Source organism: Tamandua tetradactyla, chromosome 6 (assembly GCF_023851605.1).
Source record: "Tamandua tetradactyla isolate mTamTet1 chromosome 6, mTamTet1.pri, whole genome shotgun sequence".
Taxonomy (NCBI): Eukaryota; Metazoa; Chordata; class Mammalia; order Pilosa; family Myrmecophagidae; genus Tamandua; species Tamandua tetradactyla.
In genome coordinates this window covers 97,233,752-97,257,566 of record NC_135332.1, presented here as the reverse complement: position 1 = coordinate 97,257,566, position 23,815 = coordinate 97,233,752, and the positions used below count along the sequence as shown (strand labels likewise).

Here is a 23,815-nt window from a genome sequence, read left to right as displayed (position 1 = left end):
TAGTTGATGTTCTTGGAGAGACTGGTGCCTCTGGATTTCAGAGCTCATCTGGTTATAGGAACAATCTAGAATTTTAAGTTTCTGAAAAATAAACTTTGTGAGTGAAACTTTTATAGAGCCTCAGAGAAAGCCCTGGGTATTCTTTAAGGTTTTCAGGAATACTGTTGGTTGGAGCTTGGCCTACTGTGGCAATTAACAATATGTAGCTGAAGCCTGTATAAGAGTAACCTCCAGAATAGCCTTTCAACTCTGTTTGAAATCCCTTAGCCACTGATAGCTTATTTTGTTAATTATTCCCCCTCCTTTTGGTCAGGTAGACATCTTCCACCCCACGATGCCAGGGCCAGGCTCATCCCTGGAAGTCATGTCCCATGTAGTGGGGAGGGTAATGAGTTTACTTGCAGAATTGATCTTATATATATAGTGAGACCACATCTGAGCAACAAAAGAGGTTCCCTGGAAGTGATTATTAGGCATAATTATAGGTAGGCTTAGCTTTCCTGTTACAGAAATAAGTTTCATAAGAGCATGCCTCAAGAGCATTGGTTTGGCCTCCTAAGTTGGGAGTCCCTAATATTAGAGAGAATATGAGGGGTTCCCAGGTGGGTAATAGTCCCATATATTTTCTCCAGTCCCTCAAGGAACTTTGCCAATATTTTTAAATTGTCTGTCCAACGTATTCTGGAATGTATCAGGGTATTAAATTAATCTATACAGAATTACAAGATTTTCATTCCCAATTCTAGGCTCCATGTGTTTAGGTTGTTTAAATGAAGTGGCCTGACAGGTTAAATTAGATTTTGTGCTGCAGAAAATTTAAGTTTGGACAAAATAAATATTTCTTCCTTTGATCTCATATAGTAGGTAAATTCTGAAATACAGGCAATATCTTCCAGTACCCTGTTGAAAAATACTATCTAAAAGTGATAGTGTTGTATGTGTGTAACTGTTTTTTTTTTTGCCACTTATATATCCATAGTGATTGCTTATATGTATTCTTTCTTTACTTTTCTATAAAGAATTTATAATATTCTAACTGACTTATCAGACTTTTGATGTGTTAAGTATACCAGCTCTATGTCTCTGTATATCCTCCCCTATAACCCCTCCCAGCACCCCCCACCCCCCCACTTGCTTGTTGAATTTTATGAATTTTGGTTTATGGGGCCCTTGTCATGTTGAAGTATTTTGAAGTTTGAATTGTGCAATCAGATCTATTCCTCTTTTCTCTGTGATGCCTGCCTTTGGTGTAATCCTTTGAAAATGCCTCCCCACCCCAGTGTGTATGCCCTGGAAGGACATCTCAGTCTGTGTTTAATCAGCAAGTGCAGATTGAGTCCCTGCCATGTGCACAGCCCTGTGTATAGGGAGCCCGGGAATGTGATATTCATGATGTAGACTTGACACTTCTGCAGGTAAAGCAGTTCCTTTTTAACCGCTGTCTCTGGTGTGATAGATCTTCTGTAGGCTAGTTCCAGGAAATGAGTGTGTGGTTTCCTCCAAGCCAAATGGCAGAAAAGAAGAGGCACGATAAACGCCAAAGGCAGTTTATATTCTTTTGCTGAAAGAGGCTGATTGTTTACCATTGTAATGCTTTGATTAAAAACAAATATAATTATTTACTACTATAGAGGTTTTTAGTGATGTAAATGTTGTTATAGGGATTAATTTTGTAATCCTTTCAATTCCCATATTCAGTGTGGTAAATCCATGGAAGATATGGCTCATAGATATATAGCATACATTCTTGAATGAGTATGATTCAGTTGAGTTATACATTTTTCTAGAGCATGGTCCTTATTAAATGCTGTTTATTCATTGAGAATTTATTGAAGAAATGAATACTGATGAAATATACTTCAATTTATATGACCTTAGGCAGGGAAGGTTTTTCAAAGTATTACCTCAAACCTAACCTGTTACTTACTGGATGATGTTACATACACAAAACCTTATTTTTATGGCTCATAAAAGAGATTTGATAGGATAATTTTGATTATACATTGACATTTTATATGAGACATTAGAGCCTGACTCCTAAAGAAGGTACAATCCCCCCACACTCATTAGATTTTCTGATTTATGGCTGTGGTTGGCTGAGGGAACCCATGTACTTTTGGTCTCATTCTCAGGACAGTTCTGGGAAAGTTGGTAGGAAAGACAATGTTGGCTCCAGTTTTTATTGAATTCTAGGGAGATTATCTCATAGTTGATAAATGGTAGATTGGAGACAAGTCAGAGCCTTCTGATTTCAATCCCAGTACATTCTTTTCTCTGGTATTCTGCTTCCCAGTAAGTGCAAAAAAAGTAGTCATTCAAAACAAATTATTATTTTTTATTGTCTACATAACTGAATGCTGATGTTATCATGGGTAATCAAAGTTCATAGTGGCTAGATATATTTACTTAAAAATAGCAATCATTTTGAAATGTATCACTAGGTATGATCAAAAATCAGATGTGAGTCTGAGTATTCTCTATATGTCATCACAACAGTATTTATTGAAGTCATTATGTATTTTTTTAATTGAAATGTTAGTAGCATTTGTACCATAATTTATGAAAGAGTAATAATGCTTTACTGAAATTCCACTAAAATGTTATTGTGGTTGCAAAACAGCAATTGACATTCATTTCATTTTTTTCCTAGTGTGCTAAAACATTTATAAACCTGATGACTCATATCTCCAAAGAACAGACAGTTCAGTACATACTAACTATGGTTGATGATATGCTGCAGGTTGGTATATTCTTCACTTAATATATTTGGTGGCTTCATCTTATTGTATACCCCACAGGAGCAATATTTTGTAAGGTTTTGCTTATAGCACTGATTCTCCTCTAGAGTATAATAATATGTTTTTCCTTATTATGTGGGTAGTAATTTGGCAATAGTGCTTAATGGAAATGCTCACAGTCAGACTGTTTTTTATGATGTCAGGTAATCAGTATGTATCTTTTTCTGTTAAGCCTCAGAGTTCTTTGTTGAACACCACCAGTGTTCAGTGAATCATGTGAGGCTTTCTGGTTGCTTTACATGCTTGTGATATGATTCCTTCTCTTTCATCATTCCACACACTTCAGTTACTACCTGTCCCAGGCCCCTGCTGGGCACCCAGGGTTCAGTGCTGAATATAGGCAACGTCTTTGAAACCACTTTCTCTTTTGAAAAATTGTGCTTATCATCTGAAACTTTTCCAGGCTGAGTGAAGTTGTGTTTACTTTTTTTCCTTCCCCTAAAGGCAAAAGGGCCTCTTTTACTAACAATTTGTATTCTAAACCAGAGCATAATGTAGGCTCATTGTTTTTGAGGAGACAGGCTGCTTGGCTGTCAAATCCAGTACCTGTCTGCATGTCTCAAGAGACTTGAGAAAAGTGTCAGTCTAGTGCTTTGGGACGTGGTTCTCTGTTGGTTTACTGGGAGCAACACATTTTGATGGCCTGTGATGTGCCAAGCACTGTACTAACTTGTGGGGACACAGGTTTGAGGAAGAATGGTGCTGTCTGCTTAGGGTCATCATGCCACTTTATATGCTAAGGACAAAGTCGAAGCCAGGTCCAAGGCCAGGCCTGAGCTACTGCAGGCCTTTGAGCCTAACTCTCTTAGTGCTTTTCCCTATAAAACAGTAAAGGTAAATGGGGAATGTCATGGTCTCCTTGGTGACTGGATGAGATAGCACCTAGACTGCAGAACTGTGAGTTGGCATGCACACCTTGGTTTTAAAAATATGTGTGTCCACACGCACACCCCCCTCAATTTCTGTACATATATACATATCTGTATTAAAAACAATGAGTTAGTACTGACACCTCAAATTTCATTCTAGCTCAGCACCACAGAGTTCCTTCTAATTTTGCCCCTTTCCATATTTGCAACTCCCTTCACTAGTAGTGAGATGCTTGGCTCCTATTAACCTCAAAATTCTTACTCGTTTGTTCTGTCCATAATGCTGTGAAAACAGGCATTTTACCCAGAAGTTAGTATTTGCTTACAGTTCTTTTTGTTTTTAGACTGAGGGTATAGGGTCAGAGTATTCTGCAAGTTAATTTCAGAGTGGCTGTGTTATTTATCTTGAAATATATTAATACACTTAGATTTGTTCTGTTTTAGGTTTCTTTTCATTCTTGCTTTTATTATTTTTTTAGTATATAAAACATTAACATGCTCTAAAGTGGAAACTGTACAGAAAGGTATACTCAGAGAAGTGCCACTAACCCCCGTCCTGTCCCTTGTACCCTATTTCCTCCTGCTTTTTATAGATAACCAATACTATTGGTTCTAGTTTATCCCTTCTATTTTTCTTTTTGCAAAATTAGGCAGGAAGATACATGCTTATTTTATTTCTCCCTCTTTCTTATACAAAAGTACTTACTAGATCTAGTTTCTTTTTTTTTTTAATTTTGAGTGCATTCTGTTAATGGACAAGTTAAGATGCTTCTACCTTTTTGCTATTTTGAATAATGCTGCTATGGACTTTGGTGTACAGCTAGGTATAGTTTCTTGCATTTTGCTTGTTTCACTTAGCAAATATCTTGGAAACCATTACATATCAGTCCTTAGACTCACCTATATTTTTATTTATAGCCACATAGTACTCTATTAGTGGAGTTTAGTCATAGTTTAATCAGACTTCTATGTAATGGGCATTGAGGTTGTTTTAAATATTTTTCAATTACAAATAATGGTGCAAAAAACCTTATACAAATGTATTTCCATATTAAAGGGAGTGTACTTCATGGTAAATTCCTAGAATGGGATTACTGGGATTATATATAGTTTTGTTAAGATATAACATGGTGTTTCATATGCATTCCCAACAGCAAAACATGAGAGTGCCTGTTTCCCCATAACTGTGGATGCTGTCAAGCTTTTAGATTTTTGCCAGTCTGTTATGTGAGAAATAGTCTCTGAAATTGAGCATATTTTTGTATTTAAGGGCTACTATTGTGGCTTTTTTTTTTGGTCTTAAATATTTGTAAATGACTTTTGCCCATTTTTTTCCCATCAGGTCTTATTTTTGCCCTCGGTTTTTAGTTCCATATATACTAGGGGTGTATATGTGATTTATATTGCACATGTTTTCTCCCAGTTTATCATTTGCATTTTGGCTTTGTTTATGATGTTTTCTCCATGGCAAAAAAATTATTTTTGTTTTTATGTAGTCTAAGTCATCAAAAAAAAAAAAACCCCAAATCACCTGGATTTTGAGCCCTATTTAGAAAGCTTTCCCTATGACTACATTAGAGTAGAATTCACCCATGATTTCTTATAGAACTTGCATAGTCTCATTTTTTATGTTTAGATATTTTATCTGTCAGGAGTTGGTTCTTGTGTATGGTGTAAGGTGTGTATTTAACTCTGTTTTCCAAACAGCGTTCACTTGTCCTCACACTGTTTATTAAGAAGTCAGTCTGTCTAGTTGTTTGAGAGGCCACCTTTAATATTAAATTTCTCTGTGTGCAAGGTTTCTTTCTGGACCTTCTATACTATTCCACTGGTGTGTCTGTGAATTCTTGATCCAGTTGCACACAGTTTTAATTATAGAGGCTATGAGGGCTAGTCCCCTTTGTAGCTTTTCCCCCCAGTATTTCCCTAGCTACTCTTGAATTCTTATTTTTCCATGTGACATTGTACAGCAACTTGTATGACTCTATTAAGAGTTTTTGATTTTTTTTACTAAGATTGCATTAAGTTTATAAATTAACTGAATTAGAAATGACATCCTTATGACATTGAATTTTCCTATCCAAGACAAAGGATTCTTTTCCATTTTGTTTAAATATAGTTTATGTCTTTCAGAAGTGTTTTACTGCTTTCGTTATAAAAGTTTTACACATTTCTTGTGTAAGTATTTTATCATCTTTGTTGCGTTATAAATGGGGTTTTTCTTCCATTTTATCAATGAACTTGTTTGTTTATGTATATGAAAGCTGTTAATCTCTGTATTTTATGTTCTGGTAGCTTAATGAATTCTTTTATTTAAATCAATTTTATGATTGATTTTTCTTTTTTTTGAAGGTATACTTTGAAAATAGAGATTGTTTTACTTCTTTTCCAATTCTTATGCATCTGATAGTGTTGACTAAAATCTTTAGTACAATGGTAAATATTGGTGGAGACAGAAGGCTTCCTTGCCTTATTCCTGATCTTGATAAAAATCCTCCCAGTATTCCTTTTAAGTTAGTGCAGGCTTTAGGATTAACATATATATATATTAAGGAAGTATTTATCAATTCCTGTCTTTTGAGGGTTATTATCAGAAGTGGATGGTGAATTTTGTCAAAGACTTTTTCAGCGATTAAGCATATAATTCTGATTTTTTTCTCTTTAGATCTATCAATATAATGAATTATATTAATGGATTTCATCATATACAACCAACCTTGCATTCAGGGACTAAATCTCAAATGGTCATGGTTTTTTATTTTCTTGATATGATATTAGATTCTATTTTGTTATTATATTTAGGATTTTTGCATCAATATTTGTCAGTGATGATGGTTTATACTTTTATTTTTTATGCTGACCTCATTTGATTTCTATCAGTGTTTTATTTGGTTCATAAGAATTTTTATTTTCAATTACTTTGCTTTCCAACAATTTATGCAATATTGGGACTATCTGGGTTGAAGGTTTGGTAAAGTTTCCTTGTGAATACATATGAGCCTGATGCCTTTTTGGGGAATAGTTTCCTGATAATTTTCTCTCTTTCTTCTACAGAAGTTAGTAATTTTAAGCTTTCCCTCTCTAATGGTGACAATTTTAGTAATCTCTAATTTCTTAGGATATTATCTATTTCATCAAGGTCTTAACACATATTTACATAGAAGGTTACAAAGTGGTATCTTTTTTAAACATTTTTTTTCTTTTATTTCAGTACAGTATCTCCCCTGCCATTTCTTACTTTGTATATTTGTGCTTTCTTCTTTTTTTCCTGATTAACCAGTGGTTTTCTTATTTTGTTAAAATTTTTTCAAAGAACCAAGATTTCTGTGTTAATTGGATTTGTAGTTTTTCTGTTTTCTGCCTTAATTTCTGCCTTGTCTTTATTATAGTTTTCCTTTTTATTTATGTTGTTCTTTTTCTTAGCATTTGGATTTCAGAATTTTTTTTTATTTTCACTATTTCACGTACAATGCTAAAAGTGCTTGAAGATATGAATTTTCCTCTGATCATCTTTTTAGTAAAAGTTTAAAAGTTCTGATATATAGTGACTTTTTAGCATTTTAATTTCTGTAATTTAGTTTACATTTTTTCTTTTGCTGAAGAGTTATTTAATAGTTTTAAAACATTTTTAGGTATAAATATATTTTTAAATTAACATCCAACTATTTTGCATCATGTTTTAAAAATAATGTTTCTACTTTATGGAGTTAACTGATGCTTTCTATATTGACTATTATATGAACAACTTTTATAATAAATATATTTGCATCCTTCAAAGAACATGCATTCTGCCTTCAGGGGCGTAAAGTTAGATATATTTCCATAAGATCTAGCTTCTTGATTTGTTATTTATGTCATCTGTATCTTTACATTTGTCTGCTTGGTTGTCTTATACTGAGGGTAGTATGTTAAAATCTCTTATAATTGTATTTCTTCTAGCAGCTCTTATAAAGGATATGCTTTATAAATAAAGGTGAATGCTGGATTAAATGGTAATAGGTATTCACTACTGTTATATTTACGTTGTGTGTTGTGGCATTGTGGCATTAAAACGTATCCTTCTTTCACATTCAGTGTATTCTTGCTTAAATTCTATTTTGATATTATGATAGAGCAACCCTTGCTTTCTTACTCTCTCCATCTGCCTGTATGTCTTTGCCCATTCCTTTTTTAGTCTTTCTGAATCATGTTGTTCTAGATGTGTCTCTTGTATACAGTATACAGTTGGGTTTTGCTTTGTGAGTTGTTTTAAAAAACTTTTTATTTTAATAGGTGAATTAAGCCATCCACATTTAATAATATTACTTAAGTTTGGTCTCAACTCTGTCATACTGTGTTTTGTTGTCTCAACTCTGTCATACTGTGTTTTGTTGTAATTACTGTGTGTATTATATTAAATTTGCTGTTTTATTCTCTATATCGTATTTTTTTGTGCTTTTACTTTTATTAAACTTTTATCATTTAGGGGTCATTTGTTCTATTGATTATCTTTGTATGTGTTATACCTTTTTAATAGCCTTAACCCCCTATTTTATTCATTAATCATTTGGTTTGTCTGTTTTTACTGGTATCCTTTGACTTTCACCAATCAGTGAGCTTATTCTACTTTCCTCTTTTCCTTTCTTCTCCTTTTTTTAAAAACCAGTTTTACTGCAATATATCCACACACTATAGAGTTCATCCAAAGTGTACAATCAGTGGCTTTTCGTATAATCAGAGAGTTGTGTATTCATCCCCACAATCAATTTTAGAATATTTTCATTACTCCAAAGAGAAAAACCCCATACCCCTTATCAGTCACCTCTCAATCCTTCTATCTTTCCCTAGCCTACATAACCACTAATCTAATTTTATCTCTATAAATGTATTTGTATTACATACTATATAAATGGAATCCTACAATATGTAGTGCTTTGTGTCTGTTTTCTTAGCATACTTTTTTTTCAGTTATTGTAATTATTTTTTAGTTAGAGACATAGTTTTACAGAAGTCATGGAAAAAATAAAATGTTCCCATATATCCCCCATTGTTGAAAGACTGCATTAGTGTGGTACCTTTGCTGCGATTGATGAAAGATATTAAAAACATTGCAGTTAACTGTAGTCTATCATTTACATTAGGTGTATTTTTCCCCATATGCCATTCTATTATTAGAACCTTGTAATAATGTTATACATTTGTTATAGTTCATGAAAGAAAATTCTTATATTTGTACTATTAACCACAGTCACATATTTTGTCTTCTAACTTTCCTTCTAGTAACATACACAACACCAAACTTCCTCTTTCAACCTCATACTAACATGATTCAGCACTGTAAATTACACTCACAGTAATGTGCCACCACCACTATTCATATCCATTTACAATCAGTCTAAATAGAAATTATGCACAAATTGAGCATAGTTCCCCATTATCTATCCATATTCTATCACCTTCGTAGTCTGTTTTCTAGATTCTAACTCTCTGAGTTTGCTTATCATAATTAGTTCATATCATTGAGCTCCTACAATATTTGTCCTTTTGTGTCTGGCTTATTTCACTCTACATAGTTTCCTTAAGGTTCATCCATGTTGTCACATGCATCAGGACTTATTCCTTCTTACAGTTTAATAATATTCCATATTATGGGTGTACCCTATTTTATTTATCCATTCATTGCTTGATGGACACTTGGGTTGCTTCCATCTTCTGGCAATTGTGAAAAATGCCTCTATGAGTTGTTGGTGTGAAAATGTTTGTTCATGTCCCTGCTTCCGGTTCTTCTGGATATATATGTAGTAATAGAATTGCTGGATCATTTGGCAGTTCTATGCTTAGCTTCCTGAGGAACTACCAAACTGTCTTCCACAGCTGCTGCACCATTTTACATTCCCATCAGCAGTGAATATGTGTTCCTGTTTCTCCACATTTTCTCCAATACTTGTAGTTTTCTGTTTGTTTAATAGAGACCATTCTAGTAGGTGTGAAATGATACCTTATGGTGGTTTTGATTTGCGTTTTCCTAATAGCTAGTAATTTGTACATTTAAGTCTTCTATTTTCTTCTAGAGTCAGTGTAGGTTGTGTGTTTCTTGAAAACTATCCATTTCATCTAGGTTGTCTAGTTTGGCATATAGTTGTTCATAGTATCCTCTTATGATCCTTTTTATTTTTATGAGGTCAGTAGTAATGTCTTCCCTCTCATTTCGTGTTTCATTTATTTCCATCTTCTCTCTATTTTTCTTTGTCAGTCTAAGCAAGGGCTTGCCAATTTTGCTGATCTTCTTAAAGAACCAACTTTTGGTTTTGTTGATTTTTTCTCTTTTCTGTTCTCAGTTTCAGTTTGCTGTTGTTTTACTAGTTCCTCAGGTGTGCAGTTAGGTCTTTTTTTTTTTGCACTTCTTTATTAACTAGTATATTAAACATTTTATCACACATTGTACTTATATTGATGGTTTATCTCTTTTGATAATTTTTTAAAAAATTTCTTGCCTTACTTTTCTGTTCACCTGTTAGTATTCTTCTCATTGATGTGTAAGAGTTTTTTATATATTAAGAATATAAATCTTTCTCATAATTCTTGCAAGTAGCAGTTAGGTCTTTGATCTTAACTTTCTTCCTTGTTTTTTTCATAATTGCCTAATTTTATTGATATTGAGTAAAAATTTAAATACATCATTATAATGACATTTAATAACTAAGGGCCAAGAGGATATTTCTGGTAATAGTTACCACTGAAATATTTCCAGAGAACGAAAATCTCTCTTTCAAGTAGAGGGACTGTTTAAAAGTTGTAACCCTATTGGTAAGTCCATTAGCCATAGATTCCCAAAATTCAGTCAACTGCACAATAATACAAATTAATTTCATAACTTCCAACTGATATTATCCTGTGATGGGACACTAAGACCTCCCTGCTATGTGGGGTCTCACTCCCAGCCATTATTCTCAGAGGAGGAGACCAAAAGAATCTCAGAGGAAAGTCACTAGGATATGGAAACAGCCACCCTCAACTTCCTAAGACATGAGGACACTGACTGGGAAATGTTGGCTTCTTAGGAGGTTGGGAGTTGGGGAAGTTTTAAAGCTGGAGCTCCACCATCATTGCCCAATCTGGTGAAGACAATTCTGAGGGTCTAGCCTGGACTATTGCTTCTTGGTGGAGGTTGGGATATGGTGCAGGCCTGGACAGTATTCAGGTAAGGGCTGTTGGGTGGAGCCAAAAAGTCTCTGCTTGTCACCTGTACTGGTATCCTCATGATCTCCTTGGGTGCCTCTGTGTTGTAGTCCAGTTGTACAGGGGGAAGCCTGGAGAGTATGGGCAACTCCCAGACAGTCTCTGATGCTTTGCTAGGGTGCCTAGAAGGGGCTGAGTCTAGGTTTCTTTCAGGGATTCTGGTAAGTCTGGCATTTTCCAGTCTTCACCTGTTGTTGATTTTGAGCTTCATTCCATTATGATCAGAGAAAACATTTTGCATAATTTCAGTCTTATTAAATTTATTGAGACCTGTTTTGTGACCCATTGGGTGGCCTATCCCGGAGAATGATCCATGAGTACTTGAGAAGAATATATTTCCTCCTGTTTTGGGGTGCAGTGTTCTCTGTATGTCTGTTAGGTCTAGTTCACTTATCATATTATTCAAGTTCTCTGTTTCCTTATTGATCATCTGTTTGGATCAGTGTGGTGTATTCAAGTTTCCAAGTATCATTGTAGAGACTCCCCTGTGAGTCATGTCCCACGTAGAGAGGGGAAGGGCAGTAAGTTTGCTTGCTGTGTAGGCTGAGAGAGAGAGGTCACATCTGAGCAACAGAAGAAGTTCTCTTGGGGGTGACTCTTAGGCCTAATTTTGACTAGGCTTAGCCTATCCTTTGTGGGATTAAGTTTCATATGAACAAACCCCAAGATTGGAGGCTCGGCCTATTGCTTTGGCTGTCCCCACTGCCTGTGAGAATATCAAGAATTCTCCACTTGGGGAAATTGAATTTTCCCCCTTTCTCACCATTCCCCCTAGGGGATTCTGCAAATACTTCCCTATTCACTGTTCAAATTGCTCTGGGATTTATCTGGGCATCACTCTGGACAAGCCTATAAAATCTCATGCCCTACGCAAGGTTCTAAGTACTATGGTATTCGATTAAGCTGTCCACATAAGTTATATTAGGAAATGCAGTAGTCAAAATATAGATTTTGTACCAAATAAACGTTTTTTGCTTGTCTCACACATACGTTAAGATTTTAAAATATTAATTACCATCTATTTTCAGCACCCTGCATTATTGACATTCTTTTGTTCTTCCTCATGCAGAAACATTTTTAAATTTGCACATTAGTCACTATCATTATACACTCTAGGCATTCCTAGATTATACCATCTCAGTCTTTATTGTTTGTCTTTCCTTCTGATTTCATTTGTGCACCCAGGCCTCCTCCCTCTATCATTCTCACATTCAGCTTCATTCAGTGTTCTAACATTGTATTACAGTTAGGTAGTATTGTGTTATCCATTTCTGAATTTTTACAGTCAGTCCTGTTGCACAATCTGTATCCCTTCAGCTCCAATTACCCATTTCTGTCTCCTGATGGTCTCTGTTACCAACTGAAATTCTCCAAGTTCATTCGCTAATGTCAATTCATATCAGTGAGACCACACAGTTATTTGTCCTTTTGTTTCTGTCTAATCTCACTTAGTTTAATGTCCTTAAGGTCCATCTAAGCTGTTACATGCTTCATGACTTTGTTCTTACACCTGCATAATATTTCATGGTATGCATATACCACAGCTTGCTTAGCCACTCATCTTTTTTTTTTTTTTTACATGGGCAGGCACCGGGATACAAACCCGGGTCCTCAGGCATGGCAGGCAAGCGTTCTTACCTGCTGAGCCACCGTGGCCCACCCAGCCACTCATCTTTTGATGGACATTTTGGCTGTTTCCATCTCTTGGCAATTGTAAATAATGCTGCAAGTGTACAAATGTCCATTTGTATTCTTGCCCTCATGTCCTCCCAGTAGATACCTAGCAATTGTATTGCTGGATCATATGGCAATTCTATACTTAGCTTCCTGAGGAACTGCCAAACTGCTTTCCTCAGGAAGCTAAGCAAACTGCCAAACTGATACAGACAGCGGTTGTATCATTTGACATTCCCACCACAATGGATAAGTGAGCCTCTTTCTCCACATCTTCTCCAGCACTTATCATTTTCTGTTTTATTGATAATGGCCATTCTGGTGAGTGTAAGATGATATCTCATTGTGGTTTTGATTTGCATTTCCCTAATAACCAGAGAAGTTAAGCATCTTTTCATGTGCTTTTTGGCCATTTGTATTTTCCTCTTCTGAGAAGTGTCTGTTCATGTCTTTTGCCCATTTTGTCATTGGGTTGTCTGTCTTTTTGTTGTTGAGTTGAACATTCTCTTTATATATTCTGGATACTAGACCTTTATCTGATATATCATTTCCAAATATTGTCTCCCGTTGTGTAGGCTGTCTTTTTACCTTCTTGACGAAGATTTTTGATGTACAAAAGTGTTTAATTTTGACGAGTTCCTCTTTCTTTCTTCAGTGCTCATGCCTTGGGTGTAAGGTCTAGGAAACTGCCTCCTATTATAAGATTAATAAGATATTTCCCTAAATTTTCTTCTAAAAGTTTTATGGTCTTGGATCTAATATTTAGGTCTTTGATCCATTTTGAGTTAATTTTTATATAGGGTGTGAGATATGGATCCTCTTTCATTCTTTTGCATATGGCTATCCAGTTCTCTAGGCACCATTTATTGAAGAGACTGTTCTGTCCCAGGTGAGTTGGCTTGGCTGCTTCATCAAAGATCAATTGTCTGTATGAGAGGGTCTATATCTGAACACACTGTTTGATTCCATTGGTCAGTATATCTGTCTTTCTGCTAGTACCATGCTGTTTTGACCACTGTAGCTTCATAATACGCCTTAAAGTCAGGTAGCGTGAGGCCTCCAACTTCATTTTTCTTTCTCAGGATATTTTTAGCTATTCAGGGCACCCTGCCCCTCCGGATAAATTTGGTTATTGGTTTTTCTATTTCTGAAAAGTAAGTTTTTGGGATTTCAATTGGTATTGCATTGACTCTGTAAATCAGTTTAGGTAGAATTGACATCTTAACTATATTTAGTCTTCTAATCCATGAACACAGTATGGCCTTCCATTTATTTAGGTCTTCTGTGATTTCTTTTGACAATTTCTTGTACTTTTCTTCATATAGGTCTTTTGTATCTTTAGTTAAATTTATTCCTAAATATTTTATTCTTTTGGTTGCAACTGTAAATGAAATTTTTTTTCTTAATTCCCCCCTCAGATTGTTCACTACTAGTGTATAGAAACACTACAGATTTTTGAGTGTTGATCTTGTAACCTTCCACTTTGCTGTACTCATTTATTAGCTCTAGTAGTTTTGCTGTGGATTTTATGGGGTTTTCAACATATAGTATCATATCATCTGCAAACAGTGAGAGTTTTACTTCTTCCTTTCTAATTTTGATGCCTTGAATTTCTTTTTCTTGTCCAATTGCTCTGGCTAGAACTTCCAACACAGTGTTGAATAACAGTGGTTATATGGGCATCCTTGTATTCTTCCTGATCTTAGGGGGAAAGTTTTCAGTATTTCCTCATTGAGGAGGATGTTAGCTGTGGGTTTTTCATATATTCCCTTTATTATGTTGAGGAAGTTTCCTTCTATTCTTATCCTTTGAAGTGTTTTCAAGAAGAAAGGATGTTGAATTTTGTCAAATGCCATTTCTGCATCAATCGAGATGATCATGTGGTTTTTCTGCTTTGATTTGTTGATATGGTGTATTACATTAATTGATTTTCTTATGTTGAGCCATCCTTGTATACCTGGGATGAATCCTACTTGATCATGGTGCATAATTTTTTTAATGTGCTCCTGAATTTGATTTGCAAGATTTTTTTTGAGGATTTTTGCATCTATATTCATTAGAGAGATTGGTCTGTAGTTTTCTTTTCTTGTAATATCTTGTCTGGCCTTGGTATGAGGGTGATGTTGGCTTTGTGGAATGAGTTAGGTAGCTTTCCCTCCTCTTCAGTTTTTTTGAAGACTTTTAGCAAGATTGGTACTAATTCTTTCTTGTATTAGTACAAATTAGAATTAGAATTCTAATTAGAATTAGAATTCACATGTGAAACCATCTGATCCTGGACTTTACTTTTTGGGGAGCTTCTTAATGACTGATTCAGTTTCTTTACTTGTGAATAAATTTGTTTGTTTGTTGAAGTCTGTTTCTTCTCGAGTCAATATTGGTTGTTCATGCCTTTCTAGGAAGTTGTCCATTTCATCTATATTGTGTAGTTGATTAGCATAAAGTTGTTCATAGTATCCTCTCATTACTTCCTTTATTTCTGTGGGGTCAGTGGTTATGTCTCTTCCATTTCTGATTTTACTTATTTGCATCCTCTCTTTTTTTCTTTTTGTCAATCTCGTTAAGGGTCCATAAGTCTTACTGATTTTCTCATAGAACCAACTTCTGGTTTTGTTGAGTTTCTTGATTGTTTTCATGTTCTCAATTCATTTATTTCTGCTCTAATCTTTGTTATTTCTTTCCTTTTGCTTGCTTTGGGGTTAATTTGCTGTTCTTTCTCTAGTTCTTCCAAGTGGACAGTTATTTCCTCGATTTTTGCTCTTTCTTCTTTTTTTGATATAGGCGTTTAGGGCAATAAATTTCTGTCTTACCACTGCCTTTGCTGTATCCCATAAGTTTTGATATGTTGTGTTTTCATTTTCATTTGCCTCGAGATATTTACTGATTTCTCTTGTAATTTCTTCCTTGACCCACTGGTTGTTTAAGAGTGTGTTGTTGAGCCTCCACATATTTGTGAATTTTCTGGCACTCTGCCTATTATTGATTTCCAGATTCATTCCTTTATGATCTGAGAAAGTGTTTTGTATGATTTCAATCTTTTTAAATTTATTGAGATTTGCTTTGTGACCAAGCATATGGTCTATCCTTGAGAATGATCCATGAGCACTTGAGAAAAAGATGTATCCTGCTATTGTGGGGTTTTTATGTTCTATAAATGTCTGTTAAGTCTAGCTCATTTATTGTATTATTCAAAGTCTCTGTTTCTTTATTGATCCTCTGTCTAGATATTCTATCCATTGATGAGAGTGGGGAATTGACGTCTCCAACTATTATGGTAGATATGTCTACTTGTCTTTTCAGTGTTTGCCTTATGTGTTTTGGTGCATTCTGGCTCAGTGCATAAATATTTATGATTGTTATGTCTTGTTGAATTGTTCCTTTTGTTAATATATAGTGTCCTTCTTTGTCTCTTTTTACAGTTTTTCATTTGAAGTCTAATTTGTTGGATATTGGTATAGCTACTCCTGTTCTTTTCTGATTGTTATTTGCATGGAATATCTTTTCCCAACCTTTCACTTTCAATCTATATGTATCCTTGGATCTAAGATGCATTTCCTGTAGACAGCATATAGATGTGTCCTGTTTTTTAATCCATTCTGCCAGTCTGTGTCTTTTGATTGGGGCATTTAATCCATTAACATTTAGTGTTATTACTGTACGGGCAGTACTTTCTTCTACCATTTTGCTTTTTGGATTTTATATGTCATATCTAATTTTTTTTTCTTTTTACCTTTACTGTTAGTCTTCATTTCTATACTCTTCTTCACATTGAGGTAGGATCTTGAGAGAGATTTGCTAAGATTCAACGTTTATTTTGTAGTTAGAGTTAAATGGCAGTTTGCATTTTCTTTCTTCTGTTTATTTTAAGGGCCTAGATTTTGTGTAGTTTTCTTTGTTTTTCTTCTTGACATTTATTGTTTGTGGATGAAGTGTGGAGAGTTCAGATTCAATTGGGAAGTGCCTCTGACCAAAAGGAGATTATCTGTATTCTCTTCAAGGTTTGGAACCTGGATGTCTGGCTGGAAGTATTTCATCCAGTGTAATTTTTTCAGCAAGCATTGAAACCATCAAAGGGTAGTTGCGGAAGATTTTTTTTTTTTTAATATTTTTATTGAGGCATCTTTACACACATACAGTCCATATATGATATACAGTTAGTGGCTTACATCATCATATAGTTGTGTATTCATCACTATGATCATTTTTTAGAACATTTGCATCAGTCCATTTAGGATGTTTAGGTTTACATCCTAAACCCCTTACTCCTCCTTGTCATTGACTACTAGTATTTGAATCTACCAACTTTTTACTCTTTATCCCCCCCCATTATTTATTCATTTTTCATCCTTATTATTATTATTATTTTTTAAGTCATCTGTCCTGATCCTGAATAAAAGGAGCATCAAACACAGGTTGGTACAATCACATGGTCACACTGTAAAAGCTATATCATTATACAATTGTTTTCAGGAGAAAAATGAGTTTTAAACTTACCTAAACTTAATAAATAAGTTTCTGAATTTTTTGCATGTAGGGTACTTTGTTTATTTACATGTACAATGAGAAATGCAGTTTTAACTTCGCAAATAAGCCACCAATGGGGGTAATGATGGCCTGCCTCAATTTTGAGTCCTTTGATAAATTCATTATCATAAGTATTTGAATTAATATTCTAAACTATAATGATTCATCACTTAAGAAGATGGTAGCCTGTGTCCTCCAGTAGGTAACAGAAAAATTAAAACTAGTATACTTAAAGAGAACTAAATATTGATCTGAAAGTTAAAATTATTGTTTGTGGTTATTTGTGCTTTTAACAAATGTTGCTATTGAGCAACTATGCTCAGTTACTAAACCAGAAAGTGAATTTCAGCCATTGAGTTAGATGAAGGGTGGAATTTGCATGATCTGAGCTAAGAATTCACTCTTCCTCAAATCCTATTTCACTTGCTAGTGTGATACGCCCTTTTATTTTTTTCTGTCTGTCTGCCCCTGATTTTTCTCTTGTGCCATGCTATGAGTTACCTTGCACGTTTGAGCTTTTTTTTTCACCCTGTTTCCCTTGCCTGCTTGCAGGTAGTTAGAGGTGCTTCCTACTGATTATCCTCAATCCAGAGCTAATTTGTGATGTTTCTGCCCCTCTTTCCTTTTTGTTTGTGTGGGCGCATGGGAGCAGGGACTCACTCCTTGATTGCAGAGGAGTTGAGCTGAAAATGGGAAGGACAGGTCAGAGAAGCAGGGTGAGAAGTGTAGCTCCTTGTCCTATACCCTGCAGGCCTGGGGCTATTAGCCTGTCTCACTTGACTTAAAATAGTCACCATAGTTCAAGTGATTTAAGTTTTAAGTATCTACTCTTAGCCCCACTCTTATAAAAATAAGAGATAAATCACATACACACTGTAAAGATACGAACTCACGCTGATTGGTGGGACATAAAATCAAAGATTGAAAACAATGTCTAATTGTTACATTCTTTCATGAAATACATTCTGATTGGTGGTATCCTTTCTTTTCTTTTTTAGGAAAATCACCAGCGAGTTAGCATTTTCTTTGACTATGCAAAACGTAGCAAGAACACTGCCTGGTCCTACTTTCTGCCAATGTTGAATCGCCAGGATCTCTTTACTGTTCATATGGTAAGTTTTGGATAGATTAAATTGCTGATTTAGGGAAGAAACAGACCTAGGGCATTTGTAACTCGGTAAGCTCCCAGTTCTCAAAGCAGTAACTGCTGCCACAGTAACTTTTTAAAATTTTCTTTTAATTTTTATCATGGTATAAACATATACAATGTAAAATACCCCCTTTAAATTGCTTTCAATTACGTAGTTCATTGGCACATTAATTTTTTTTTGCGTGGGCAAACTCTGGGAATTGAACCCGGGTCTCTGGCATGGCAGGCAAGAACTCTGCCTGCTGAGCCACCGTAGCTTGCCCTGGCATATTAACTTTTAAAAGCAGTGTTCCTTATTGGTATTTGGTAATGTGGGGATATTGGGAAGTTGGAAGAAGTTAGGATTGTTCTGATACAGTTAATGTTTTGCAGACTTTTATAGCGTGTTCTGTAGCATTAAAAGCCTTTGGTAGATTCACATGTGCAAATAGGTCCAGATTATCTAAGACAGGATTAGTCGAAAGTTTTACTGTTTGGTAAATATGATTTACTGTAGTAAACAGATAAAAGCTGCTTTAATGCAGCTACTGTTCAATTTTTATTTTAATTACATAGTTAAGCAACTGCTTTTTAGTATCTTACATATACTTTTTAATATCTTAAATAAATTATTGTTTTAAACTTAGTGTTTGGAAGGCTTAATACTGAAACATCTTTAATGGAGTCTGGAGAAGACATGAGAAAACAGTTGAGAGACTAAACCTTTGTACAAGCACTTTTTCTATTTCCCGTGTGGAGAGGGCTGCAGGGTGATTAGTTCCTTAGGTTACTCTTTTCAGTAGTTGTGTCTAAATTGTTCCAATCAAATCACCATTTTTAAATGTGTGTTCTGCCTCTCTTCCTTTTCTCTTTCTACATATTCATGTTTATATTTGTTTATGTACAGTGTATTTGTATGTTGTATACTCTAGCATTTGACATGCTGACCTTGGAAATGCACCTCCCTTGGTCAGGTCAGTGTGTGTTCAGATGTAAGAACAGACATCAGTCCATTCCGCATATAGTTATTTTGGAGTTAGCCAGCCTCAGCCATCGATTCTCTATCAGGATTAATTATTGCTGAATATGTGGTTTTTTAAACAGGTACTTGCTTTCAGAAAGAACTGAAAGAATAATTGTTAAATTGGGACTTGCATTTGCAGTAGTATTTTATACTGCCTATTTAATAAAAAGAGTAATACTGATTAGTCTTATGGCTTGAAGAAAATTGAGAAACTTTGAATGAGAAGAAAAGGGACTGTTTATATGAGATTGAGGTCTGTTTAATACCTATAATGTATATTATACCAAGATAGGGATTTGTAAGTATGAGAACTCACAGGGGCTTGGGTAGTGGCTGGCAGTTTGTCCATAGTGATTGCTCAGAATTGTGGCAAATGATTGTGAAAGTCTGCCTGTGAGAAATATTTGTATATTTGTGGTTTTTCTTTTTTCTTTTTTTATCTTATAATGAATCCTAATTTTACTTTTGAAATACAAAATAATATGGAGGATGCTATAGAAGTCTTGACTAATTTTGATTCACTTTAATAGACACCTTAAAAATACATTTTAAATCTTTATATTTCAAAATATATTATTTAAAATGAAATATAAGCTATTATTTTGTGTGTTACCAAAAGTCATGCAGGGAAAATGGTTAGGAGTTCTGTTTTTTAAGGTATATGTTGTGATTTTGGAGTCAATGTGGTATTTATATTAATTTCTTATTTGTCGTTAGGCAGCAAGAATTATTGCCAAATTAGCAGCGTGGGGAAAAGAATTGATGGAAGGCAGTGACTTAAATTACTATTTCAATTGGATAAAAACGCAGCTGAGTTCACAGGTAAGAGAAATTTCTTATGGTATCTCTGAAAGGATTATAACATCCTTTTTTTTTTAAGCTGTTTATGGTAAATATGTTAAAGCAATGTCATTTTGAACTGGTTAAGGAAGCCAAACTACTCTTAGTTATCGTGGTATACTTTACTTTTTCTTTCTTTGACTGAATTCAGTTCAAACCATTCTGTCTTTTTGCCACTTGGGGATTTCCCACTCATGTGTCTCAGAAGTCAGGCAATATCATCTTTCCAACTGCCAAGATTACACAGTTTGAATAATGAAGGGACTCATTAAATTATGAGACCATATTCATAAAGCTTTTAATAAAGGCAAAAGATACATCAGAGGAGAGAGTGTAGGTAAGCTTCAGTGGCTGGGAAACTTTCAGGTTCACCTTCTAGTGTCTGCCTCAGGCTTGAGAACCACCAAGCTCAGGAAAGCTCGGTTGGGGGAGTTTCTTGTGGCATTTTCTGGGCCGTCTGGCCACATAACCAGGCCAGGCTGTCTAATTGGTTATACCAATAAACACTCTGGCCCCCAGTGTGCTCTTGGGGATGTTTGAACTGTAAATACACTTGTCTTGGCCAGGAGTCAGTGCCTGAACCCAGCTCCTGAGCCAGCAGGGAGCAGCCCAGCCCACTTGTCATATCCTACCATCTCTTGCAGTGGTGACAGGTTTTCAAGGATGCCACTGCAGTACTTAAAGGAAAGCCTGCTTATTGGTCTTCTTGGTTGCTTTCAGGCCTCTGTAGCTCTGCTCTCCATGGAAAAATTAACTTGGTGGTTTAATGGCAGGGGTCATGACAAGTTTTCTGTTTTTGTCATCTTGGTTCCCTAGAATGGGACAAAAGCAGGACACTCATCTTGTCTCTGTGGAGTGAGTTTCTTTCAAGTTCCAGGTATTAAGTATAGCTGGTGATGGGGAGGCGTGGTGGGAATGGCCCACAGGAAAAAGTTAAGTGAAGGTGGTAGGGGAGGGTAGAAGAGAATGGTGAGGTCATGGGTGACAGGACATGGAGGAACAGGGCCAGGAGAAGTTGTTTTGAGAGGCACTGTGTTGTCTACATTAGAGTACAAAGAAATTCTCTTTGAAATATGTTTTTGGAAAGCGGTGATTTAGATTTTAGGTGACTATTATTTTAATAAATTGCAATTACAGGCATAAGAGAGAGACACCATGACATTTTGCTCAGATTTATTTTTTACCTTACCATTGGTTGCATTTTTTTCTTTTTTTTTTTTTTAGGTGGGGGAGCCTAGTTGCCTTTTATATTTAGATAGAGATATTTCACAGATTTGAACAAAAATAAATTTTTTTTCTCATTTAATAGCATCAGTTTTAATACATTTTTGGCTTAGTTTCCAACGTTATTTTTTGAAGTACCACAAATTTGTGGATTTTACTGAATTTGTGAAGTATTTCTAAAACAAGATATTTAGAACATGAAAAATAGATATGTGAAAATGAGATTTAAAATTTCTAAACATGTATCATTTGAGATCAGAATGCTTAAATAGATAACTTTAAAAAAAAAATTCTCCCTTTAAACGGACTCCATTCTACTTTAATGTTAGCATTCTGGTATAATGGTAATGCGGCTCTTTTTGTAGCTGATTTCATAAAATAAAAACTGGTAGGAAAGAATGTACATTGTACTTGCCATTCACATTTTAGGTGGTTTCACCTCAAATTTTTCTTCATAGGAATACCATTGATATCACGCCTCACAGATGACTTGTCACTTCCGGAGTGAATAGTGTGGTTGTAACTATGAGCAACAATTGGGGGAAAGTAATTTTACTAGTGAAGGGAACTATTTCAGTGTTGATAACAGTTTCCGTTAGAATTGAGCTTCCTGGTATTAAAGATAAAAGCATTTAAAGGTGTTTTCTGTCTATTTCTAGTACGTTCTATTTATCAAGGGTCTTTGGCTTTATTAAATCTTGGTGTGGCATTTCTGCCTTTTAAGTTCGGCTACTGCAGGGTGACTTTTCAGGGTACCCTGGTCCCGGCTTCACTTTTCTGAGGGTTTGGTCTCTGCTTCTGCTTGGCTCTGGAAAACCTTTGCTCAGGCTCTGTTGCTGCAGGTCAACCTTTCTTCATAGCACTTTATTAGGATTAAATTATAGACCTTTTGTTTAACGAATATCAGGGATATGATTATTTGGGATTTTATTTAACTTTTGAACTTTGATTAAGTCTCATTTGACAGTGCTATATACGGAAGGTCTCTTTTTTTCTCCATCATGAATGTTTTTCCTTTTTAAATAAGGGCCATAATTTCATGATTCTAACAGAAATGAACTTTCAGAAGTCCAAGTAGGTTGAACGTTTGGATATTTCGTTGTTTGCTTTTTTTGTGACATGTAGGAGCCTTTTTTTTGTTATTTAGAGCATGTACTTGGGTCCTGGAGATTAATGCCTAGCACTTAGATGAAAATATTTATTAAAACAAAATCAGACCTTCCTGTCAGAAATTCATTGTTGCTTTTTTCTTACACTTTCAGACCTGCGGCTTTCGACTTTAAATTTTATTTGGTCATTTTTATGTAATATTTGTGATTTTGATTGTCATTATAATGTGTTAGAATTGCTATGCAGAGCTTGATTTTTTAGGTCCCAGGTAGTATCTTTCCATTGCCAACCTCCTATTTCTAAAGCATCACCACAGAATGTAGTGTTGATAGTTCAGCTTAAAGCAGTTGTCCTATTGGTAAACAATTTAGTAAGTAAATCCTGAGATTGGCAATTTGCACCACCTTCACTTAGGAAATTTAGGTGGAGCTTAGTATTTCTAATATATTTTTAGTGCCTTACCGATTATGATATTACCTGGAAAATTGCAATATTTAGAATACTTTGTATCATCCCAATGCTGTTGATTAGCTGATGATAGACTATTAAGTAGGATTAGAAAAAAAATTATAAAATTTACCTAGCTCCCTTCCCTAAGCTGATAAATTAGGATAAAATTAAAAACAAAACTAAGTAATAAGTTATTTATTTCGTAATAGAAACTGCGTGGTAGCGGTGTTGCTGTTGAAACAGGAACAGTCTCTTCAAGTGATGTAAGTATATTCCTTCATAACTCCCTGGCCTCCTAACACTCTGAATAGAAGGTATTTTAACTCATAAAAATTTAAAATTTTGAAGATGTTTTATTTGTTTCCAAAATGTGAATCCATGTATTTGATGTGTCACCTCCAGTTAGGTACATTTTATACGACTGTACAGGAATGTTCATGGTCTTTGGCGATCATGCTTTCTATTGGTAGACATGATACATTGCTCTTTTTTTTAAGACCACTCTATTTCAGGCCTGAGAATCAAAGCAAGAGTCTAAATTAAGTTGTGCCACTGTAGCTAGTAATCAGAAAACTTCTCTCTTCAAACTCTAGTTGACTGATAAACTGTCTGAAGTCTGTCCAACAGCTAAATGTTTCTAAATCCATTTCAATGTCCCAAAATGGGATACCCCAAATGGAATAAGCATCAGAGTATTTGTGAGAAAAAAAAAGGCCTTTGATTTCCTACCTTATTCCCTTTAGGGCCCCTCAAACCTGAACATTTTGACTGTCTCTTATGCTTTTGGATGGTTCTTATCTTGAAAAACAGACATCTTTTAGGTTGAGGGTCAGGTGTGCGCCTTTCCTTTGATATTTGTCTTTTAATAGGAATATTTGGCTTTTCCTTTGATATTTGTCTTTTAAGTCTTCTTAACCTGGTAGCTAATATAGAGTGAGCACTTGCTGTGTACCTG

General features: G+C 35.1%; 1 protein-coding gene across 5 annotated transcripts in view; it reads left to right on the top strand.

Annotated features, from left to right (window-relative positions):
- ATP6V1H (ATPase H+ transporting V1 subunit H) overlaps window positions 1–23,815 on the top strand; it is a 152,435-nt gene that overhangs the window by 12,147 nt on the left and 116,473 nt on the right. For 3 of the 5 annotated variants that reach the window (XR_013178172.1, XM_077166755.1, XM_077166753.1), the window contains exons 4-7: window positions 2,651–2,740; window positions 18,082–18,195; window positions 19,954–20,058; window positions 23,070–23,123. Coding sequence is in view for 4 of the 5 variants with exons in the window: in XM_077166755.1 (XP_077022870.1) it covers window positions 2,651–2,740; window positions 18,082–18,195; window positions 19,954–20,058; window positions 23,070–23,123 (363 nt within the window). In the remaining variant the exon portion in view is untranslated. The remainder of the gene's footprint in view (window positions 1–2,650; window positions 2,741–18,081; window positions 18,196–19,953; window positions 20,059–23,069; window positions 23,124–23,815) is intronic. The other 2 variants (XM_077166757.1, XM_077166756.1) reach the window with 1 other exon arrangement.